Source organism: Neodiprion pinetum, chromosome 7, assembly GCF_021155775.2.
Source record: "Neodiprion pinetum isolate iyNeoPine1 chromosome 7, iyNeoPine1.2, whole genome shotgun sequence".
NCBI lineage: Eukaryota > Metazoa > Arthropoda > Insecta > Hymenoptera > Diprionidae > Neodiprion > Neodiprion pinetum.
In genome coordinates, this window is record NC_060238.1 from 21,890,965 (window position 1) to 21,910,939 (window position 19,975).

At 38.6% G+C, this 19,975-nt stretch overlaps 1 protein-coding gene across 1 annotated transcript in view; it reads right to left on the reverse strand.

Moving 5' to 3' along the window:
* Positions 1-322: 322 nt before the first annotated feature.
* Positions 323-19,975, reverse strand: part of LOC124223040 (uncharacterized) — a 39,728-nt gene continuing 20,075 nt past the window's right edge. Inside the window, exons 4-15 of the mRNA XM_046634650.2 lie at positions 17,236-17,289; positions 14,609-14,737; positions 7,515-7,649; positions 6,189-6,317; positions 4,911-5,095; positions 4,734-4,842; positions 4,082-4,282; positions 2,843-3,063; positions 2,134-2,341; positions 1,486-1,672; positions 1,317-1,419; positions 323-1,091 (exon numbers count right to left, since the gene is read on the reverse strand). Of these exons, the coding sequence (XP_046490606.1) occupies positions 924-1,091; positions 1,317-1,419; positions 1,486-1,672; positions 2,134-2,341; positions 2,843-3,063; positions 4,082-4,282; positions 4,734-4,842; positions 4,911-5,095; positions 6,189-6,317; positions 7,515-7,649; positions 14,609-14,737; positions 17,236-17,289 (1,829 nt within the window). The 3' untranslated portion in view covers positions 323-923. The remainder of the gene's footprint in view (positions 1,092-1,316; positions 1,420-1,485; positions 1,673-2,133; positions 2,342-2,842; positions 3,064-4,081; positions 4,283-4,733; positions 4,843-4,910; positions 5,096-6,188; positions 6,318-7,514; positions 7,650-14,608; positions 14,738-17,235; positions 17,290-19,975) is intronic.

Here is a 19,975-nt window from a genome sequence, read left to right on the forward strand (position 1 = left end):
GCTAATTATTGCTGCCAATTTCTAGCTGCGATATTTCCTCTTTGACGTCGACTAATTGGCCACCAGAACCCTGGTCTTGAGACGAGCTCTTGCTTCGCCGAAATGCGAGAGGAGAATTTCTTCTTCAACAATTTTCCCCTGTTCCAGTTTTAAGGGTTTCTGCTACCCGGAATCGGGCAAAAGGTAGAATTACAGAAGAAAAAGAGAGAGAAAGTGTCCGATTGGATTACTGATCAATTGTCAATGTTGGAGAAAATGAAAAAAAAATAAAATAAAATAAAAAAAAAACTCGCAAAAATTTCACCGTTATATTCGGCCTCGGTTGGTTAGTTAATTTGCTTTTTTTTATTTTATATACAATTCAGAATTAGTGTTACATTTTTAATATCGTACGGATAGACCCCTTTAATGGCGGATATACAAAACGGTGCACCTGCCTTAAAAAAATCAATCTCACATCATTACTATTATTATTATTATTATTACCATTATTATTATTATTATCATTATTGTTGTTGTTATTATTACCATTATATTACTGTGATCGTTAAATGTTATGATACATCGTTATTTATACATAATTATACATATATAGGCGACAGTAAATCGTCGCATTTCTCACATACATATACATATATGTATATGAGATATGCATATTATATACACGTTTAGTAAAATAATATCTTTCTTTAGTACAAAATTATCCTCACGATGAATAGATTATATAGAATCATTATACTGCATATATCGATATAGATAGATATTGTACGTTATTTTATGTAGATGTGCAGACGATATAATAACAACGACTTGGCTGCACAATTTACGCGCACGACGATTGCAGACGAGATCCTCCGATTCGTGGTGCACGGTGTAAAATTCCCATTCGATAATATAGGTACCTATATTACCTGAATTTGTGTTCAGGAACCATAATAATCGGATTGGGATTTATCTTTCCACCCTTCGTATCCGGTGCGTCTCTCTGCTAAAGGTTTTTCCTTGGTTTCCTCGCTGGCAACGGTGGATCCGAGTTCATGGTACCTTATGGGGTAGGTCAGTTGGTTTCCCTTGTCCCAAGTGAAAAGTTCCTGAAACGTCGAACCAAATTTCATTCGTTGTAGTTACCGAAAAATTCTATAAAAATTAACAAGTATCGCGTAAAAAATTTCGCACAATCATTAACTGTTCAGTGTGGATCTAAAGTTTTAAATACCGAATGTAAAAATTATAGAATAAAGTTGAATAAGAGATTGAAAAAGAAACAAGAAAAGAAGCTAATTTCTCTCGGTGATAGAATTCGAAAATATGGTTACCTTATTCCTGTGATTGTAGCCGATCATCGTTGTCTTTCGGAAGGGATTCGTAAACCCGAGGTTTACGTCCAATGACTCGTTCTTGTAGAGATCCAAAGCGAGGCTAAGATTGGTGAAGGACAAGATGAATCATCGATTCTCGAATCTCTAAATTATTCCAAAGCCTTACCCTATCTTGGTTGTTCTCTCGGTGACGCTGTTAACCGCGTAAAGAACACCGCAGACGATGAACATCTCGCCGAAACTGTGATGGTTGACGGTAATGTTCCAAGAATGCTGCGGCCTCATTGTCTGGGCGTTTACCTTCATGACAATCGTGTTGTTCGATGATCGACATGCGTATATCACCCACAGACCTGAGTAGGATATGATCGGTCATTGGTTGAAGAAGGTTTCTTCGATCTTTCTCAAGTGTGTTTGAGGTGAAAAATCATATCAGCAATTATTTCTTCCTGCCTTTTTGTCAATTCGAACCCGTTTAATCAACGAAGAGGAAATATGGTATTATATATCCTGTAATACAATGGCTACTCATTCTTTCGTCGTCTGCGCTATGCTGTACTTGGCGTATCGTCAGATGCAGGTAAATTAGTTGTTTGGAAAAAGTTTTCCAGTACCCGGGGATAAAAAGAATTTTAAAACTCTTCCGGAGGCACGTCGTGTCTCGACTTGGGAATAATTAAAAAAAGTGAGGGAGGAAGAGAGAGAGAGAGATTGGAATGGAAAGAAAACAGGAAAATTGACAAACTAGCTAAAACTGACGGGGAAAGTCGTTATACCAGTTTATAATGCCGCATGAATATAAAGTCTGACTCACCGTTGTCGTCGACGTTGAAATCAACGTAATTGTGACTGTAGTTCGGGGTGTACAGAAAGTTTCCACTGTTGTAATCCAGTCCCGGAAGTTCCATCTCTGCAGGGTTACTCTGCTTCGATTTATCCGCCGTTATCTCAAACCGCATTATCGTCGATCTTCCTACCGGATGGTAGAAGAACCAACCGTTGAACACCACTTGTGCATTTCCCTGCGGGTTTTCGGTTTCGTTAGATCACGATCAAGTTCTTCATCTTTCCGTGAACGGCGTGAAACGACGGATCTGACCAGATTCAACCGAATCCAATAACCAAATTGCCCAAGTTCGTAGAACTTGGGTCTTTCAGGAAGTTGGCGGGCCACAAATCGATATGTTTTAATGATTTTACAACAAGATAGTTGTGCAATGAGTATTCATCAAATTATGATACTGAAAGCTCAGATATTCATGCTTTGTTTCAAATCGTTTTAAAATTGTTAAAAAATATATTGGAACACTACGAATATAATAATTTGATGAATACCGTATGCATGGCTGTCTCGCGATTCAATTGGCAAAGAATATGAATTGTTGCGTGGAACACAAGACTGGATTAACCAAAGGGAGAATTCCTGACGGTACCAACGAAACACCGCAAAGCTTCGGAGGCTGAGAGCCGTAATTGTGCAGTAGCGTGGATCGGGGATGAACGAGAAGTAAAGAAGACCTCACCTGGAACTCGTGGGGTAAAACGATCGCTCTGCCAGTGTCCTTCCGGAATATCGTCTTGTTGTTAAACTCGTAGAGATACTTATTTTCCTGATCTTTGGTCACCCAGAACTTTTCACCAGCGGCCTCGGACGTCGGAGACGCATCCCTCATCCAACAACCGTGCAACGTGTCGTCGGTGTATCTGTGGTACACTGGTTTTCCAATCGCATACAATTCGCAGTCTGAAACCGATAATAAATCGCCAAAATTACCTTGATCCGGGAAATAATACAATTTCCACTTGTGACGCATAATAGATATCGTACCGTGTCGAATAAAATTGAACTTTTACGGCTCGCAATATTTTACTGAACAAAGTTAGTGGGTATACGAGAGTTTTGAACACAGATATTCCTACACTGACACAGTTACTGACGCTTAGTCGAGACGCAAACCCTATTACGGAACGTTCAAGGGTGGGGGATATTGCTGATCGACTTTATCGATCCCACGAAATTTTGCCCGATGAGGATTGAAGCTATGGTGAGGCAGAGCAGATTATCAGTAAAGTAAGGCAACAAAGTTATCGGATGATCGATAACATCGGAAAATTAAACTATCCGACGATCGATAAAGTCAATCAGAGTGGGAAGATTCCTCACTCTCAAAGGTTCTAGAAAAGGGTTTGTGTCTTGGCTAAGTGTCGGTAGCTGTGTCGGTGTGGGAACATGTGTCCAGAACTTTCCTTGTATATCTTCTAAAGTTTAATACAAATTTTATAGACATATTGATCAAGTTGAGTTGGATACAATGAAAGGCTTATTAGCTTGGCTAACGAGCAGAGGTCACGAAGTGGAAGAAACGATTTCAACTAAAAACATTCGACACCATCATTGGATAAACCGAAGAGACTCGTGTCTCAGCATTTTAGCTAATTGGCATTTGTTCGTGAGAAAAAAATGCTGGAAACTTGTCTTCTTGTGGATGATATAGGACACAAGTTTGGAGTATTTATTTCTCGCTAACAAATACCAATTCAAAATGTCTAAATTGTTTTGTTTGCATAGACCAGCTTGACCATTCTTTGACCTCTCCTTGTAAGTCTGAACCTATTAAATTGTAACTGAAAATATCTAATGTATAAAATTTAAGTTTCAGAACTGGTCGAATCTCAATTACTAGGACATGATCAGATCACTTTTGTCCCGGTTAATCAAATTTGCTGGTTCCTAAGCAGAAACTGACAGATTTCTCACTCACCCAACACCCTCGGTGGGAAGTTCGTGTACCTTATGGGGTAATTGAGCGGTTCTATTTCGTAAAAAGGTGAGCACTTTGCGCAAGGGTCACAGCCGGGTGGCGGAGGGCATAAGTCATCGAGATCCTTCTTGGGAGGTGGTCTCTCGCCGTAAATGGCGATCTGCTCTTTTCCAAGGCTCGACGGTGGTTTTCCATTGGTATCTGACGAGAAGTGATATCGCAAAGTGGAATAATTTCGAGAATGAGAAATCACAAGTACGGTTTTCTAGTAGATAGAGAGAATCGAAGAAGCTCTCCTTTAACGCCGAAGATCGATTTTCCCCGTGCAGACAGAAAAGGAGAGAGAGAGAGAGAGAGAGAGAACTGATTACGCGGGAAACCGAGCCGAGATTTCTCAGGAAACGAAATCGTTCATTACTACGGTGTATAAGGCAGTACCCTGAAGCGTTAATTAATTGCTCGGTATATCATTACCCGGGATTATCGTCATCGTTTCGATATTCATATATAATTCCCCAGGTACACCTGGGATCTCGTAATTTACCGTTGGAATTACCGACGCGGAAGAGAATTATATGAAACGGAATGAAAATAAAAACTAAAATTTTTACTCAGTCGTGTCAATCGTGCAAATGTCTCGCAATTTACTCACCGTAAACAGTCAGGAGACCGCGGGTGATTCCAACTTCATTTTTGACAATGCAATGGTATAAGCTGTGATCCGAACTAGATATCCTCGTGATATTCAACCGCATCCTGGCCTGGGAACGTTCAAGGCTTGATTAAGGATCATGCTGAAGACAGAATGAAACCACGAAGTAATTCCTACCATGTAGCCGGCTTTCTTGTCCACCACGTCTATCCTGTACTTGTCAGAGTTTTCGAGGAGCTGACCATCCCCGCGTTCCCAGTAGGTCACTGGTTCGGGAAAGGCCTCGATTTCACACTCCAAGTAAGCGATTCCTCCCATCCCGGCACCGACAATCTCATTTCGTATCCGTATAAGCGGCGAAACTGTAATTGCAATTGTGAAAAGTTATTAATGGATTTAAAACCTTGTCAAGCTCCTCCAGACTTGGGGTTCCTTCTTTCGGAATGTGACGCAATCACCAAAAACCAAAGCACCAAATGCACCAAAGAGCCAGCAGTGTTCGGAATTCTCGTAACGAAGTGCAGAAGTGTCGTTAAAAGTTTGCTTCACAATACTATCAAAACAAAAGGAACTGTTTCGGTTTGTTGAATCGTACCCGTCAACGCATTGTAAGTTCGCGTATTCAACTAAAGCTGCAGAGAGTTTCATGCGATGCAAATGAAACTATCGTGTCACTCTCGGAATCTGTACGTCGACTGTAGAAAAGACCCTGACTTCCACATTTACGTGAAAAGGGAAAAATACTATCTACGATGAAGTGCTGCTGCCGTTTCAATGCGACAGGGACGACGAAGTATACAGGGAAGATTATTTTGTCAGGTAATAAATCGGCGGAAACGCGATACGGAGGATTATCCACCTCTCGTAAATTATACACAATTCATCGTTCATTGACTTGCGTGAAGAGACGTGATTCACGACCTGTCGTCGCCGTCTCGGGTAGAATCGATAAGCTAATTTTACACAAGTGTCACAAATTTCCGTTAGGAAATGTCAGGGTCTACTGCTCAACGTCTGAAGTTCGTTATTACCGAAGAACGTTCCGACCGGTTATGCCAGTAAATGTCGAGTCTCATTGGATCATCTCGTTTCCGCGGGCCGTGTCTAATATGAGGAACGAGCGACGATCGTAAAAGGAGAATTCCACAGTGCTACATGAACATCCTAGCCTTTATTAATTCCGGTACTAGAGATTCCAAGCAGCAAAACAAGTTAAAGTTCAACATGTTTATGATAACGGTTTCCTTGTGCTTTCGCTCGCTCGGAGAATATATAGTGACAGTACCGAATGGACGTTTTAGCCATTAGATTTAGGTTAAACCCAATTGAATCACAAAAAATTAACAAACTTTATTCAGTAATCAAATTCCCGAAGTATTTTAAATCCTTGGGACAACAGGTTTCATGTTTATAGTCTTGGATTGAAAGGAGAGAAAGAGGAAAGATTATACTCACAGTACACTTCGAGCTTGTACATCTGCTTGGCTCTTGGTGGAATTCCGTTGTCTGCAGTGCACAGGTACTTGCCCATGTGTATCCTGTTGACTACGGTGATATTGAGCGTGTGATCGGTGACCGAAGACACTGGAAAAAGTAGAGAATACAAAGAAAATTGAGAAAATAGAAATGCGAGAAGACGAAGAGAAGCCCGCGGAAAGTTCGTTCACTCCGACAAAAATCGAATTTTGAACTGCAGTTTCCGTTCCTTACTGGTAAAATGAACAGCACGGTGAAAGTTGAGACCTTGTTATAAACTCCTTCGCAAGCACCTATGTGCGTGTGTGCGTGTGTGTGTTTGAGTGTAAGTGCCTGTGTGTAGCTAGTTGTTGGAGATTCCAGAAAGAGAGACTGCACAACCGCAAGGGTTGTTCGTGAACTTCTCTATGAGATACGTTTCTCCCCTGAGGGTAAGAAACCGAGCGAATCACCCAACTAGCACTATCGGCACGCTGGCTATGCTCTCTTCGAGGCCTATTTTACCCCGATTTCATCTCGTTGCCTCAGCTGCGTTAAAGGCACAGACCATTAACTCCGTATCACAGTATCAGTCATCGTTCAGGAGGCCGATTTTCACCGACAGCCGTCTTGCGACCGCCGCATGCCTCATTTAACCTTTTGGTCTATGGGTCTAACTGAGGCTCCGCGTACTCTCACCGTATCCACCTTCCGGTTTCAACTGACTCTAAATTTCTCCCGTGGATAACTGCAAACGCGTTTCACTTCCAGTAGCAGAAATATAACTTCGGTCGGCTGCTTGGCCAGTAAAATTAATCACGATCCCAGACTGAAATTAGGATTTCCACTTATATAGTTCTTGGCCACAGAAATGATCATTCATGACTCGACGATGAGTATAACACGGCTCGAATAGGTGCCAAAAGATGTTCAAAGCATCTTGAAGGAGTTGTTTCGTCTCTTTTCCGACAGTCTCTTCAAATTTTGATCAACTTGGAACAACTCCTTGTGAACTGTTGTTCCCGATACGAAGTGACCGAAACGTAAACGCAGCGGTTGTGTTACCACAGTACCATTCGCGGGCTTTTAATCTCTTCAATTGCTCGATTCATCACCAAACTCCGACACCAAGTAATTTATGTCCAGAAGTTTCCAACACTTGGCACGCTCTACTGTTCCAAGATTGGTGTTTACGTAGAACAAAGTACATCGATGTGGTCACAACTGGTGCCTCTATAGGTTATACCAAAACCTTAAACTGTACTTTATTTCGATTTCATCACACCTGCGGAAGTTAAACATCGTGCCAACGAGTGGTAAGCTTACGTGTCCAATTGCCAAGCTCGATGCTGGTGTCCTTGGACCAGGAAATAACCGGAGGAGGATAGCCGCTGGCGGGACAACGTAATCGGACGTTTGACCCTTCGGCGACGGGGATGACCTGGTAGGACTTGGCCTCACCTGAAACAGAGGATCAATTTTTCTCTCAGCTTTGAGTGTGCCGTTGGGATTGGCTTTTTTCAAGATGCTCGCTGCATTAGGTGCATGCAAAGATCGACGCTTCGTGCTTCGGCAACAAACTTGAACCACTCGGAGCAGGGAGTGATAATTATTATTCTCCAGCAGCAGGAGTAGGAGCCGAGAAGCGTGACAATGACGCACTTCCGTGCTCGAATAACAAACAACGTACTTGCACAGCATCCTGCAAACTATGTCTCGGAAAATCGCTACGAGTTTAAGCTTTCAAGAGGCTGTTTCTGCGAGTACCGCAGTGTTGGTGTACGTATAATTTACTACACCTTGCGTGCGGAATTGTATCTGGGAAAATGAATAATTGAAACACCGGCGCCATATAATGTATAAGCTTTTCACTGGTTCGCTCTTTCATCCCTTTGATGAAATCACACACACGGGCATACCGGAAAGACGGTTTCACGAAGATGCGATGTATACTACGCGTTATATTTATATCCGTCAACCCCTTCTTTGACACACCCGTTCAATTTGTCCCGGATGGTGCTTCATTCACCTTTTATTAACAACCTTTTGGTAGGATTTTAGTTTAAGAATTCAGTGATATACTTTAAACATTTCTTAATATGTGTGAAAAGTTGAAATTCGGAAAACATAAGACTGAATTGTTTTAAAATAATCATTAAAACTATTCAATTATGGAAAAGTGAGCATTCAATGAAAAATTAGTCCGGGCTGTTATCGAATGATTAACAATCCAGTCGGAGATAGTCTCAGCTTATACAAACAGCTGTTCGAAAAAATGTTACGTGCTGCAAAATAAAAGAATTAACGATCTTCGATCACATTGTAAATTAATTCGCTACGAGGAGATTTTTTCATACAAATCTATGCACGAGCGAAATGCAATAACTTAGATTTTCATGTAAACTTTCTTCATTGAATCTGCGTTTCAAGAATTGATTTACCATTGTTGAGAAATTTTCATTACTTAATAAAATTCAATAACGTCAACTTGAGTTATAATTCACATTTCACATCTTGAGATGATAATTTCCGTTTCATTCGGCAACACGTCATTTACATATGTGTATTACTTATGTAAAATATATCTTAACCAAACTTCAATGCAGCATAGGATTCTCTTGGGATCTATAGAGAATCGCGAATAACATAACATTATGTAGATTCTCGCAGTATTTAATGGCAAGGGTAGGTTGGCCGAGTCATTGCAGAGTTGAGGAATGAGTTTCGTATATGAATTTCAAATATTATCACGAGACCGAAAAGTGGGAAGAGGAAGAGAGAGAGAGAGAGAGAGAGAGAGTGAAAGAGCAAGGGAAAGAGAAAGAGACAGGGAGCAGAGTCAGTTCCAAGACCGCGCGAGTCCCGGACCAAAAGCCCGAGGGATACGCCGGTAGTGGAATTCAATTAAAATGAAAAGCTGAAGAGGGAAGATTGAACGGGCGCTCAACCGAATGGATATCAACTCCGTGCTACGCTGCGGTCTGAAAACCAAAGCTCGAAGCTTTTGTTCCACCTCCCTCCCTCCCCCCCTCCCCCCCCCCCTTTTAATTTGTCGGTAAAAACAAACAGATACTCGAGTCAATAGGCCGGTTTGTAAAACGATTGCGATTAAAATGTCCGAAACTCGTTAAGAAGAGAGTACATGAAACAAGTATTAAAAAAAAAAAATAAGAAAAAGTAAATAAAAAAAGAATCAGCGATGAAAAGAAAAGGATTTTGAATTTGAAATTCAAAACTAAAGGCAACGAAATTTGACGAAACGACAGAAAAAGGCATAGGGACAAGTTCACATTGATTGTCGTTATAGCTTCCGACGGAACGTGACTTCGTGATGTATTTCAACGATGCGACGGCGAAAACTGTGAGAGAATCCGAGGCGGGGAAGAGAAAGAGGGGGAAAGTTAGTTAGCGCCGGAGGGAAATTATTCGTTTCAGAGCTTTCAGGTTATGCCTGCCTGTCTGCCTGCCTGTCTGTCTGTCTGTCTATACGGCTGGCTTGTCGCGAGAGCTACACGAAGCTAATCTCGGCATCGAATATCGAGTCGAGGCATCAAAGTTAGCTGTATAACCTGGTAGGGAGGACAACGTGGGCACCGATCGTTGGTCCAAGCAATAAAATCCGCTTCAATTACGCCACACTTTGCAGGAAATATTTGAAAAGAAAAAAACGATGGTACGAAGCTTACTTTTTAGATTCCATACTTTATTTTTACATGTTTTTCCCACTCGAACTCTTGGCGAAAAAAACGTACTCGACAGAAATTCGTCTTTTTTCAACGTTGATTTTTCGTTTTACTTTTTTTTTTTTTTTTCCATTGCAGGACTTTTACGAGCAGCGTTATTGCCAAACGATACGAGACGATGTATTTGCCAGTATAAATGATGCATCGCTTTTTAACCCTGCGGTTCGGTGACGATCGTAAAAATCAATCATTTTCATTGCAGCTACCGGTGATAATAATCGACACGCTAATTCTTCGGAGCTGTTCGTGCTTTCGCTTAAAGGGAAAGTAAAAAATCAAATGCAGACAAAGAAAAAAAATAAAAAAAAAAAAAAATTATACGGCGTCTAATTTATGCCGGTTGTTTATAAAATATTTCTCTGACGTTGTAGAAAATCTTTATTAAAAAATCGTTCGTTTACCGCGTAAATGAGGTGAGTACAAAAGAAAATTGAAGAAAGGGAGGGGAAAAGAGGCAGAGATGAAATAAAGGACGCCGAGAACTTGAACCGGTTGAATTTAGAGCTAATCGATTTGGACGCCACTTATTGAAACTCATTGTCGGCTTCCTCGGTAGAAAAGCTCCCTTATTCACGATGTATCAGCACTTCTTTGTTGCAGGAACGTTTTTCTCCGACAGCTAATATAATTCTTACAAAATGTGAAAAATAATTCGCGTTAAAAATATTTCACGTTAAAATTTGTGCGGAAAACGTTTCGTATAATCAGCCTGATAAAAACAACTAGTTACATAAAATATGTCGACATTACGCAGAACTATCATTTACACTAAAATAGTATTGTAAATTGTTAAAAACTATCGAGGTCAGGATGATCTTTCAACGATGATCTACAGTGACGATATTTCTAGTGAAAAGAAAGTTGTACTTTTCCTTTCGCAATCATTATATAATTGCATTGTAGTCGTAAAAAATGTCGACGTTGTAAAAACACCACTTTCCACGGTTTTCGAGATCGTGACGTGACTCGTTGTTGCAAAATTTCACGCACCGAGCTGTTAATCGGTCCTCGAGGCGCGCGAGAGTAATCAAATTAGAAAACCATTCCCACGTAATGAAATTAACCAGCTTTTGCTCCGATACCCAATGTATGCACAGTTTTCACGATGAATACATGCCGATTTTTTCCGCAAATTTAAATTTCTGCAATTCGCGATAATTCGCCAGTTTTAATTTGCCTTCAATAGTTTTTTCCCTCTTCTAGCTATCGCAAACACGAGTGAAGTTCTCGCGTTCGTAATATCCATTTCGCAGAATCACGTATGTTTCTAGAGAATTTTTTTTTTCACCTTTCGTTAAAACGCCAGCGATTGAAATTCGTGCAGAAAGTTTCGCTCACTGTGTGAAATTTGAAAGAAAAAAACGCAGGAATATTTTTTCGCGAATTCATATCCCGATTGTACTTTTTTCTTTTCTTCTTTAGCTCGAACGATATTATTGAAAATGATTGAGAGCGTTCGTAATATAAAGATTTCACAGAATCATCGGTATAAAAACGGTATTCGGACGAAAACTTTTTGGCCTCTCTTATTTGTTGAAATTCAAGCGAAGATATTCGGGGGAAAAAGTTTCCGCACCCTGAAGATTCTGGACGAAAACACTGCAGCCTGATTGAGTATTCAAAATCAATTCACCCTCACCCAATCAACTTTTGATTTTCGTAACGCTTGAACAAACCTCGAAGAATAAACGGGGGAATGTTTATCCGCTCCTTCTTCTTTTCCTGTTTGATTATGCCGTATTGACACGGTTCGCTAGTCTATCTACAGCTTCAATCCACTCAGACACGGTTATATTGACGTCTAGACATGTCGCCCTGCAATATTCATCCACTGGCTGATAGAGCTGCAGGGATTAAATAAAAATGCGAAAAAGGGGATGAAGGTGTGCGAAAGGTATGTGCGAGCATATTGACGTAAAAATAAGTAATTCCTCCAAATTATGATATTGATAATTTTGAATGAAAACGAATTTTTATAGAAAAAAAAAGGTAGGGGTGGGACGGGGATGAAGTTTCGAATTTAAAAGCTCCGAAAGCGACTAATTCCGAATTATTTGGTGGTAAAATTGGAAGTAGAGAGATCAAACTTTTACGAAACAACAAAGTTTCGAATGGTCGGAAAACCGACGGTTCAAAGTTCCGAAATGCAAAATTTCGAAAATTCAATATAGCGCAAAGTTCCGATAGAGTAAAATTACGAAAAATGAATTTTTGATGGAGTGAAATTCCAAAAATTAAAATATACTCATACAGCGTAGCTTACTCAATTATTGGGTGTAGATAATGAGAAAATACGAAATCAGAATTACCAGGATTTCGAACGTAAAAATATCGAAAATTAAAAACAAAGAAAGATCAAAGTGGTGAAATTTCATCGAGTCAGAAATTCACAGAACTGAAAATCTTCGATCATTCGGAATTTCGATGTTTCAGATTTTTATATTCTCTCATTTTTGCACTTTCGGAACTTTCGGACTCGTTGAAGTTACGCCCTTTCGGTATTTTGCGCTTTCTGAACTTTGAACCTCCGGAACTTTGAGCGCCGGGTTTCGTACCACTCGTAACTTTGATGTTCCGTCAAAGTTTGATTTTCTTACTTTAACTTTCACCGCGAAGAAATTCGGAATTTGGCGCTTTCGAAACATTACATACATTTTTTCTATACAATACATTATACATGAATACCGCGTTTCAGGCTTGGAACTACAATATTCTCATAACCTGTGCGCATTAACTTCATGAAAAGCTCGTCAAGCGAATGCGAGAGCAATGACGGTATTAGAAATGTAAAGCGAAGTGATGGAAGAATTAAGCCCGGAGTGGAGGATTCTGCGGAGGCGATTTAAATCCCTCGTGAAAATAAGACTAAGAGGACGATATTCCATTAAATAATCGGAAGCGGGGATCAGACAGTTTCAAAGCGCGACAAAATTTCCATTATTTTAAATAATCATCCGATAAAAAGACTGCAGCTGATCTGTCGTTAATCTCAGCGTGGCGAAAAATATCCTCTTGAAGATTGTTTTCTTTTTTTTTTTTTTTTATTCACAACCACTCTTCGAAATCGTTGCAACGTGCCACTTTGTGCGTTTACCTAAAGTTCAAGGGTGATTAAATTATCTCGCGGTGTTTAATATCGCCTCGATTATAATCCACCCTCTCAAGCTTAAACCGATGATCGAACCTCTTCGAGGTTAATATCGGCCTCCGTTACACTCCTTAATTAAATAGTTTACAATTTGCAGCCCAGATCGCCGACGGTGAGTTATGAAATTATCAATTGGCTAGCTTAAAATCTATGCATAATTTTTTTGATAATTTAATTACTATATTTGATAAGTTAAATAAATTTTATGGGAGTTTTGTGACCCTCAAGATTTCTGCATCTGCACTTTTAAACGTTTGGTTAATGTCAACGTGCAAATTATAACTCTGGGACAAAAGTGTTCAGGGAGTTTTTTTGCACGTTAGTGAATTCTTTAGTTGCACATTTTTTCATAAACAAAAATATTCCCACTCAATTGAAAGAGTTTCATTGGAATTTTAGTACTTTGGATTGCGGTACACTTTAAACTATAACTCTAGGTGAAACGTTTCGAGGAGCATTTTTGTTGCTCTTTTAATTCTCTGAATAAGCGTATTTTTTTTCATTTTTTATACGAATTCTACATCTAAAAACAATAACTCTGTTGATAATAATAAAGTGGGATTGAGCCTGTTGTATTTTTATCAAAAAATACTAAATTCGACAAATTTGTATTTGGGATCGAAGAAAATAAAAAACTAAAGCAAAATGTTCCTATAAGAAAAGTGAAAAAATGCAATTTGAAAGACCTTTGAATACGGTAGCAAGAAAGAAAAAAATTCGCACTTAGAGAATTGAAAGAGAGAAAAAAATGCTCGTTGAAATATTTTTCCTAGAGTTATGGTTTAAGGTTTACTGCGATTCAAGGTATTGAAATTGTAACGAAACCCCTTAAATTGAGTCGACATTTTTTTTTTTGGGGGGGGGAGGGGGGGGGGAAATACGCATCCAGAGAATCTAATAACGTGCAAAAAAACTCCTGGAACCTTTTTCTCTCGGTGATATAGTTTGCACGTTAGCGTTGATCAAACGTTCAAAAATGCAGATGCAAAAATCTTAAGGATCATGGGATTTTTAAACTGCGATGATTTTTTTTTTTTTAACCTAAAAAAAACCTAGTATTGAGATTATAACCAAGCGAGGTTATACATCGATTTTTCATTTGAAATCTCATCAAAATTGCTGAAAACAAGCGATCGGTATCATTTTGGAAAATCTAATATTTAACGATACCAAATAACGTAATAGAAAAGTGTTTTATTGAGATTGTGGAGATAGTTTGTTGAATTACAGACAATTTTGAAGCGATTTGATATGAAAAATCTGCATGTAAGCTCTTCTTTTTAAACATTCAAGTATTTTCTCTGCTTGCGCATTTCAAAAAAAAAAAAAAAAACGAAAAAAAATAAAATCATCGTCGTAGTTTATCGTTAAATTGATAAAGATCGAAACTTTTGTTTCTTTTTTCATAAAAAGTTAATAAAACTCTTGACTCACCAAACCCGTGTGAAAATGGGTTTTCAAATTCGAAATACAGACAAAAGTTGACACTGAATAAACGTCATTATAAAATACAAGTGCGTTGCACTTACCCAAAATTGATGGCGGTATCAGTAGTCTACTGCTGTCTGTACCGTTGGCTAATTTCACGTGGTAGGCAGTAACTCCCGGGTTTCCATTCGACCCTGCCTTTCCCTTCGGACCTCGCGGTCCGGTATCACCTGAAAATTGAATCGAAACTTTGAAGAAGAGTGAATTTCTCCTAATATCTAATCAGGTTTCATCCAACTCTTGAGGTGATTATCATCGTTCAAAAAAGTTTAATCTTTTTTTCACACTTCATACGGAGCCGAAAATATAACACAAAGATTAGCGCGAATGACTCGAAGAATTTAGCTCAACCGTTTCCAGACGCTGCAGTTAGGGGTAAATTTAATCCTTGAAGTATAACGTATAACATGGCAGGGTTGAACGCGATGTCGGCATGATTGGAAGATCGTTACCATTCAATTACCGCCAAGTTTAATCATCCGTAAGGTACCGAAGGATAACCGGCAGAGCCAACCTTATAGTCATTGAGTATCAATAATCGAAGGGAAAATTGGAAATTTCAAAGCTGTCCGTGGCTGGAAATTTTACAAGACAACGAAGATGTAACGAAGTCAAGAATATATAATGTACATTTATTATTTTCACAGTGTTGAAAACTGTCTATTCGACGTTTACAGCGCATGATACTCAATTATTTTTTTTTCCATTATTTACCATAAATGATTAACATAATTCTGGGTACGAAATGATAAGGATTCTTTTTTTTTTTATTAGTTTAAAACAAAAAATCTAATACGCGTTATCGATCATGATTACTCGTGCAATATTTTCCTGCAACTATCGCGATAACTTGATGTTTTTCCGTGACGAAAAGTAACGTTCAATTAACAAATAACAGTTTAACGTTGCAATAAGTAAAAAATTTACCTGGAACTAATATTTATCGATTGTGGTAAAAAATGAAAATATTTAAGAACCGAGCGGTAACCGGAACTAAAAATTTCCCTCAGTGTAATAATTGTACTAGAATTTTCTCTAGTAACTGTAGAAACAAAACAAAAAAATAAAAATAAAATTAAATTTCACTCGGTGCATCGATCTTCCTTCTTCCGTCGTTCGTTCGCGTGAGAACGTGTAACAAGGATAAAAAAAAAAAAAAAAGAAAACAAAAAGAAGTAAATGAATTACAAATAAGTGGATAGGGAAAAAATGTGAGAAATGCGAAGTAGCGGGATGCATTCGGTCGGAATAAACGCATTTCGACTTACACCGCGGAACTGATAGAGTAGCTGACATAATTCCGCTGTACCAGCGTTCCGTGAAATAGATATATATATATATATATATATATATATATACAGAGACGACTGCAGTTGCAACAGCAAATTCGCGTCATCATCTTTCTTTCCTTATATAAAGGAATTGAAATCGCTGGCGTATCAGATCGTATAAACTCCCAGATGCAAGCGGTGTATCGAGGTTTGTATATAAATATATTATATATTGTATGTTGAACGTGTACGATATATATATTTAGCCGATTTTTCTTCGCAAACAGTGTCGTATAGAATACTGTATGGAATCCGGATTTATATCCCCATAAAAACGTAGCAAACCGAAAAGAATACCGGCAGTCTCGCAGGATCGAGGAATTTCATCCCTTGAATATTGGTCTCAAAATAGTAGAAAGAAAAGAAGGAAAAAAAAAAAAAAATGCAAGAAAGAAAGAAAACAGAAACGGAGAAAAAGAATGAAGAATGTAGCAAGCAGCTGATCGTGGAAATAAGAATTACGTTATGAAATCTGGAAAGAATTAGGTGAAAACGTTAATTTGAGAGAACATGACGAAAAAAAAAAAAAAATGAATTCTGTGATTTCCATTGCTGCATCGATAATATTATTGTTCCCAGTGATAGCGTAAAAAATTGAATTGTAAAAACTAGTATTTCGAAACACTAATTTTATGCTAAATATAAACTGATTCTTCCTTTCGACATTTCTTGTAATACTCGGTGTTTTTTTTTTTTTTTTTTTTTTCGTACACGGTAAAATTTTTTCGAAATGTAAGGGTAAATAAAACGTTGAAATATATGAAAGTGAAAGATAATTCTCGTTATAGAGTTTTCAATAATGCGATAATTTGTTTTACAGAATTTTAAAATATAGAAAGTCGAAGCACGGATAAAATCAAAATGCAAAAAGGTGTAGATTATGGAAAATTGAAAACATGTTTTATTTTTTCTTCAATACTTATTCTGATTTTCTACACTTCATTTTTCACATTATGATTTTTCAACGCAATTCGAACCTTCGACATTTGAAAATCTACAAAAATACGTTGCTGCGTTTTTGATAATTCCATGCTAAGATATGGATCCCCATATTTACTAATATTTCTAAATTCTTATCCCTGACCAACTGGCGGCAACCATTTTCGGTGGAAAATTTTGATCCTCGTAAAATACAAAAATCCTGAAACTCTTAGGCTTTCGAATCTATCACCGTTTGCAAAAAACACACTGACTAATTTTATCTGCACATTGTCGAGTCGAACTCTTGTATTCAAATTTTCAGTCCTGATTAAAGTCTTTGAATAAAAAAAGGCAAGATCCAACGTGTTTTTTGTGTGTTCAAAATTCGGAAATTTTGCTGATCGATCCTTACTCACCTTTAGGTCCTGGAGGTCCCCGAGGTCCCGGAGGTCCTTGATCTCCCGGTCTTCCTGTACAGCAGATAAAAAGGAATGCAAAATAAGTAAATAGTATCATTTGGTTGACTAAAGTTATTTTATTTCATCGACTAAAACATTGTTTAAGCGGTCTGAAAATTTTCGAAAAATTCTCAAGACTTCTATTTTCCACTTGGAACATTTCTAAATCGCGGTTTCACTATGAAGTTAATGAATAAAGTCGAACGTGGCAAAGAAACAGAGAAAAATCGCTCCGTAATTTAACCGGTCTATAAACATTCCAAGTGTAAGATAAAAGTTTGGAGAATTTTTCGAAAATTCACAAACGATTCTAACAATTTTTTAGCTAACCAAAAAAATTGAAAGTGTTGGAAACAAAAAAAAAAAAATGGGACAAAATCGGCCCGTCGTGGGCCTGGTTTTGAAATGTTTGGAATAAAAGATACGGCTTCTGAGAATTTTTTGATAATCTTAAAAAAGGTCGTTATCAAAATCACGTTGAATATTTATAAATAATTGAGCAGTTGAATCAAAAATGTGAAAAAATTCAGGGCAGTGTTTCAGAGTTGGGAGAATCGGAGAAAAAAAGTTGTTAAACAAAATCAGAAATGATGAGGGTCAGACCCTCGGTCGGGTTCGCATGAAATTCCGTAGACATAAAGTGGAGGGGAAAATTCGGGGATTAATCGCGCGGCGTGTTCGAGGGTGGTTTATGAGTGGCGCCGTCCTGATTGCAGGGGGTATTCCATCGGCGGATTATCACCACTGCAGCATCCTGCAAGCCCCAGGGCTAAGTGCGCGAGTATGGGAAAGTAATTACGAAACAACAACGCCACGCAACGCTCCTCGATCCAGTCCTCCACCCCATTTCGGTAAACCTGCACCCTTGCCTGCAGAATGTGTACATACCGGCTCCTGTGACCCACAAAAGGACTCTCCATTGTCGGAGCCGTGATTAAATACCCGCGCGAAGTGGATTTCCTCCGTCCTAACGCGAGTACCTACCGCAGATGTCATTACAGTTGACGAGGTGAACAATATCACCGTTTTCCACAAATACCTCTCTCTCTCTCTACCTTTGTGTTTGTTACACCAGCCGAGACGAGTGGTGACCGGCCTTGATGAAACGTGTGATTCGCTTACATTTTTAAAGATATACAAGCCAAATAGGCTCAAGATTTAGATTCATCGAATCGAACCACATAAAAATCATGATTTAACTATTAATACAGCTCTATGGAATTTATTTTATCACAATAACTGCAATTTTTTTGCTATTTTTCGTAATTTTCAGGGGTTTTTTTTTTTGCCATTTACTTAAATTTTCAAAGACTTGCGGTTGAATAAACTTCAGATTTAGATATAGCGGACCAAAATACATAAAAATCATACTTGGTCTATGGTTCCATAAATTTTCTTCTTACCGAAACTGCTAATTTTTGGCGATTTTTATGGTTTTTTTGCAATTTACTCAAAATTTTGAGGGTGTACGGGCAAAATTGACTTCAGATTCGGATTCAGCGCGTCAAAATACGTAAAGATAGGTAGTTCCGGTCAAAGGTACAGACCACTTTTTTTTTTGTAGGTCGGTGATATTGTTGGAATTACAAAAAACGAGGTACGTCCGACCATTTTGCGCTATCGTCGATCCTGTTTTGGTAATTGCAACGCAAAATCAGTTTCTGAGGTTCACTCTACTTTTTTAGTTAAATAAGACGACAACGTCAATTCATTCTTGCACACGCGTTAAATTTTCGCAACAGTTGCGAGAAAATCTAGCAACAGTGATCGTAAGGAGAAAAAACAGTAACGGATACTAGACTTTCCGGTAACAGCTGGAAAACTAATTTTCATTTTCTACCTAGAACTATATTTTATCGATTTTAGTAAAAAATGAAAATATTTAAGAACCGAGAGGTAACCGGATCTAAAAATTTCTCTCATTCCACGCATTGAGAATACGTCTAATGAATATATTCATGATAAATCTGAAACTCAAGACCAAAGAACAGAGAAATATGAAAGGGGTGAAATTTGGCGAATCTAGAAATTCGGTGAATTAAAAATCTTGGATCATTCCGAAATTCGGGTTGCCTCTGATGTTTAGATTTTCGAACCATTCGAAATTTTGACGTTTGGTCAAGGTTCGATTTATTTACTTCAAACTTCGCCAGGAAATAATTCGGAATTTCGCGCGTTCGGATCTTTTCAAATTAGGAATTTCAACCCCACCTCCTGCCAAGACCGTCACTTGACAGATGGTCCTTACATTTCAGTCGTCGAGCAGAGCTGCGGCGGCGTATATCCTTAGAAATTTGAAAATTCGTTGACCCTGCAGAGCTTAGGTGAAATACGATGGCAGAATTGGTGAAATAGGCTGGCTGCGGACTGGTGAGGAATAGAGGGGCTGGAGGTATCCTGATCCGCGTAATTTTCCCCCAGATCTCGTTTTACGTTTCTTCTTCTCGCTCTCCCTCTTCCTCTCTCTCTCTCTCTCTCTCTCCTCTCAAATGAAACGCTTCCAATATTTCACAGCGCGTGCAGATTCGATTCGCGATAAAACGCGTATAAGGCACTCTGTGCTTGATGGGAAAAAGAAGCGCGGAGACGAAGGATAAGGATGTGAATAAATAAAAAATCGAATCAAATAAATAAATTTTCTCTCCAACAAAGCGAGTATTCCATTTCTATGGGTATATATACTCTCGGGATAAATTCC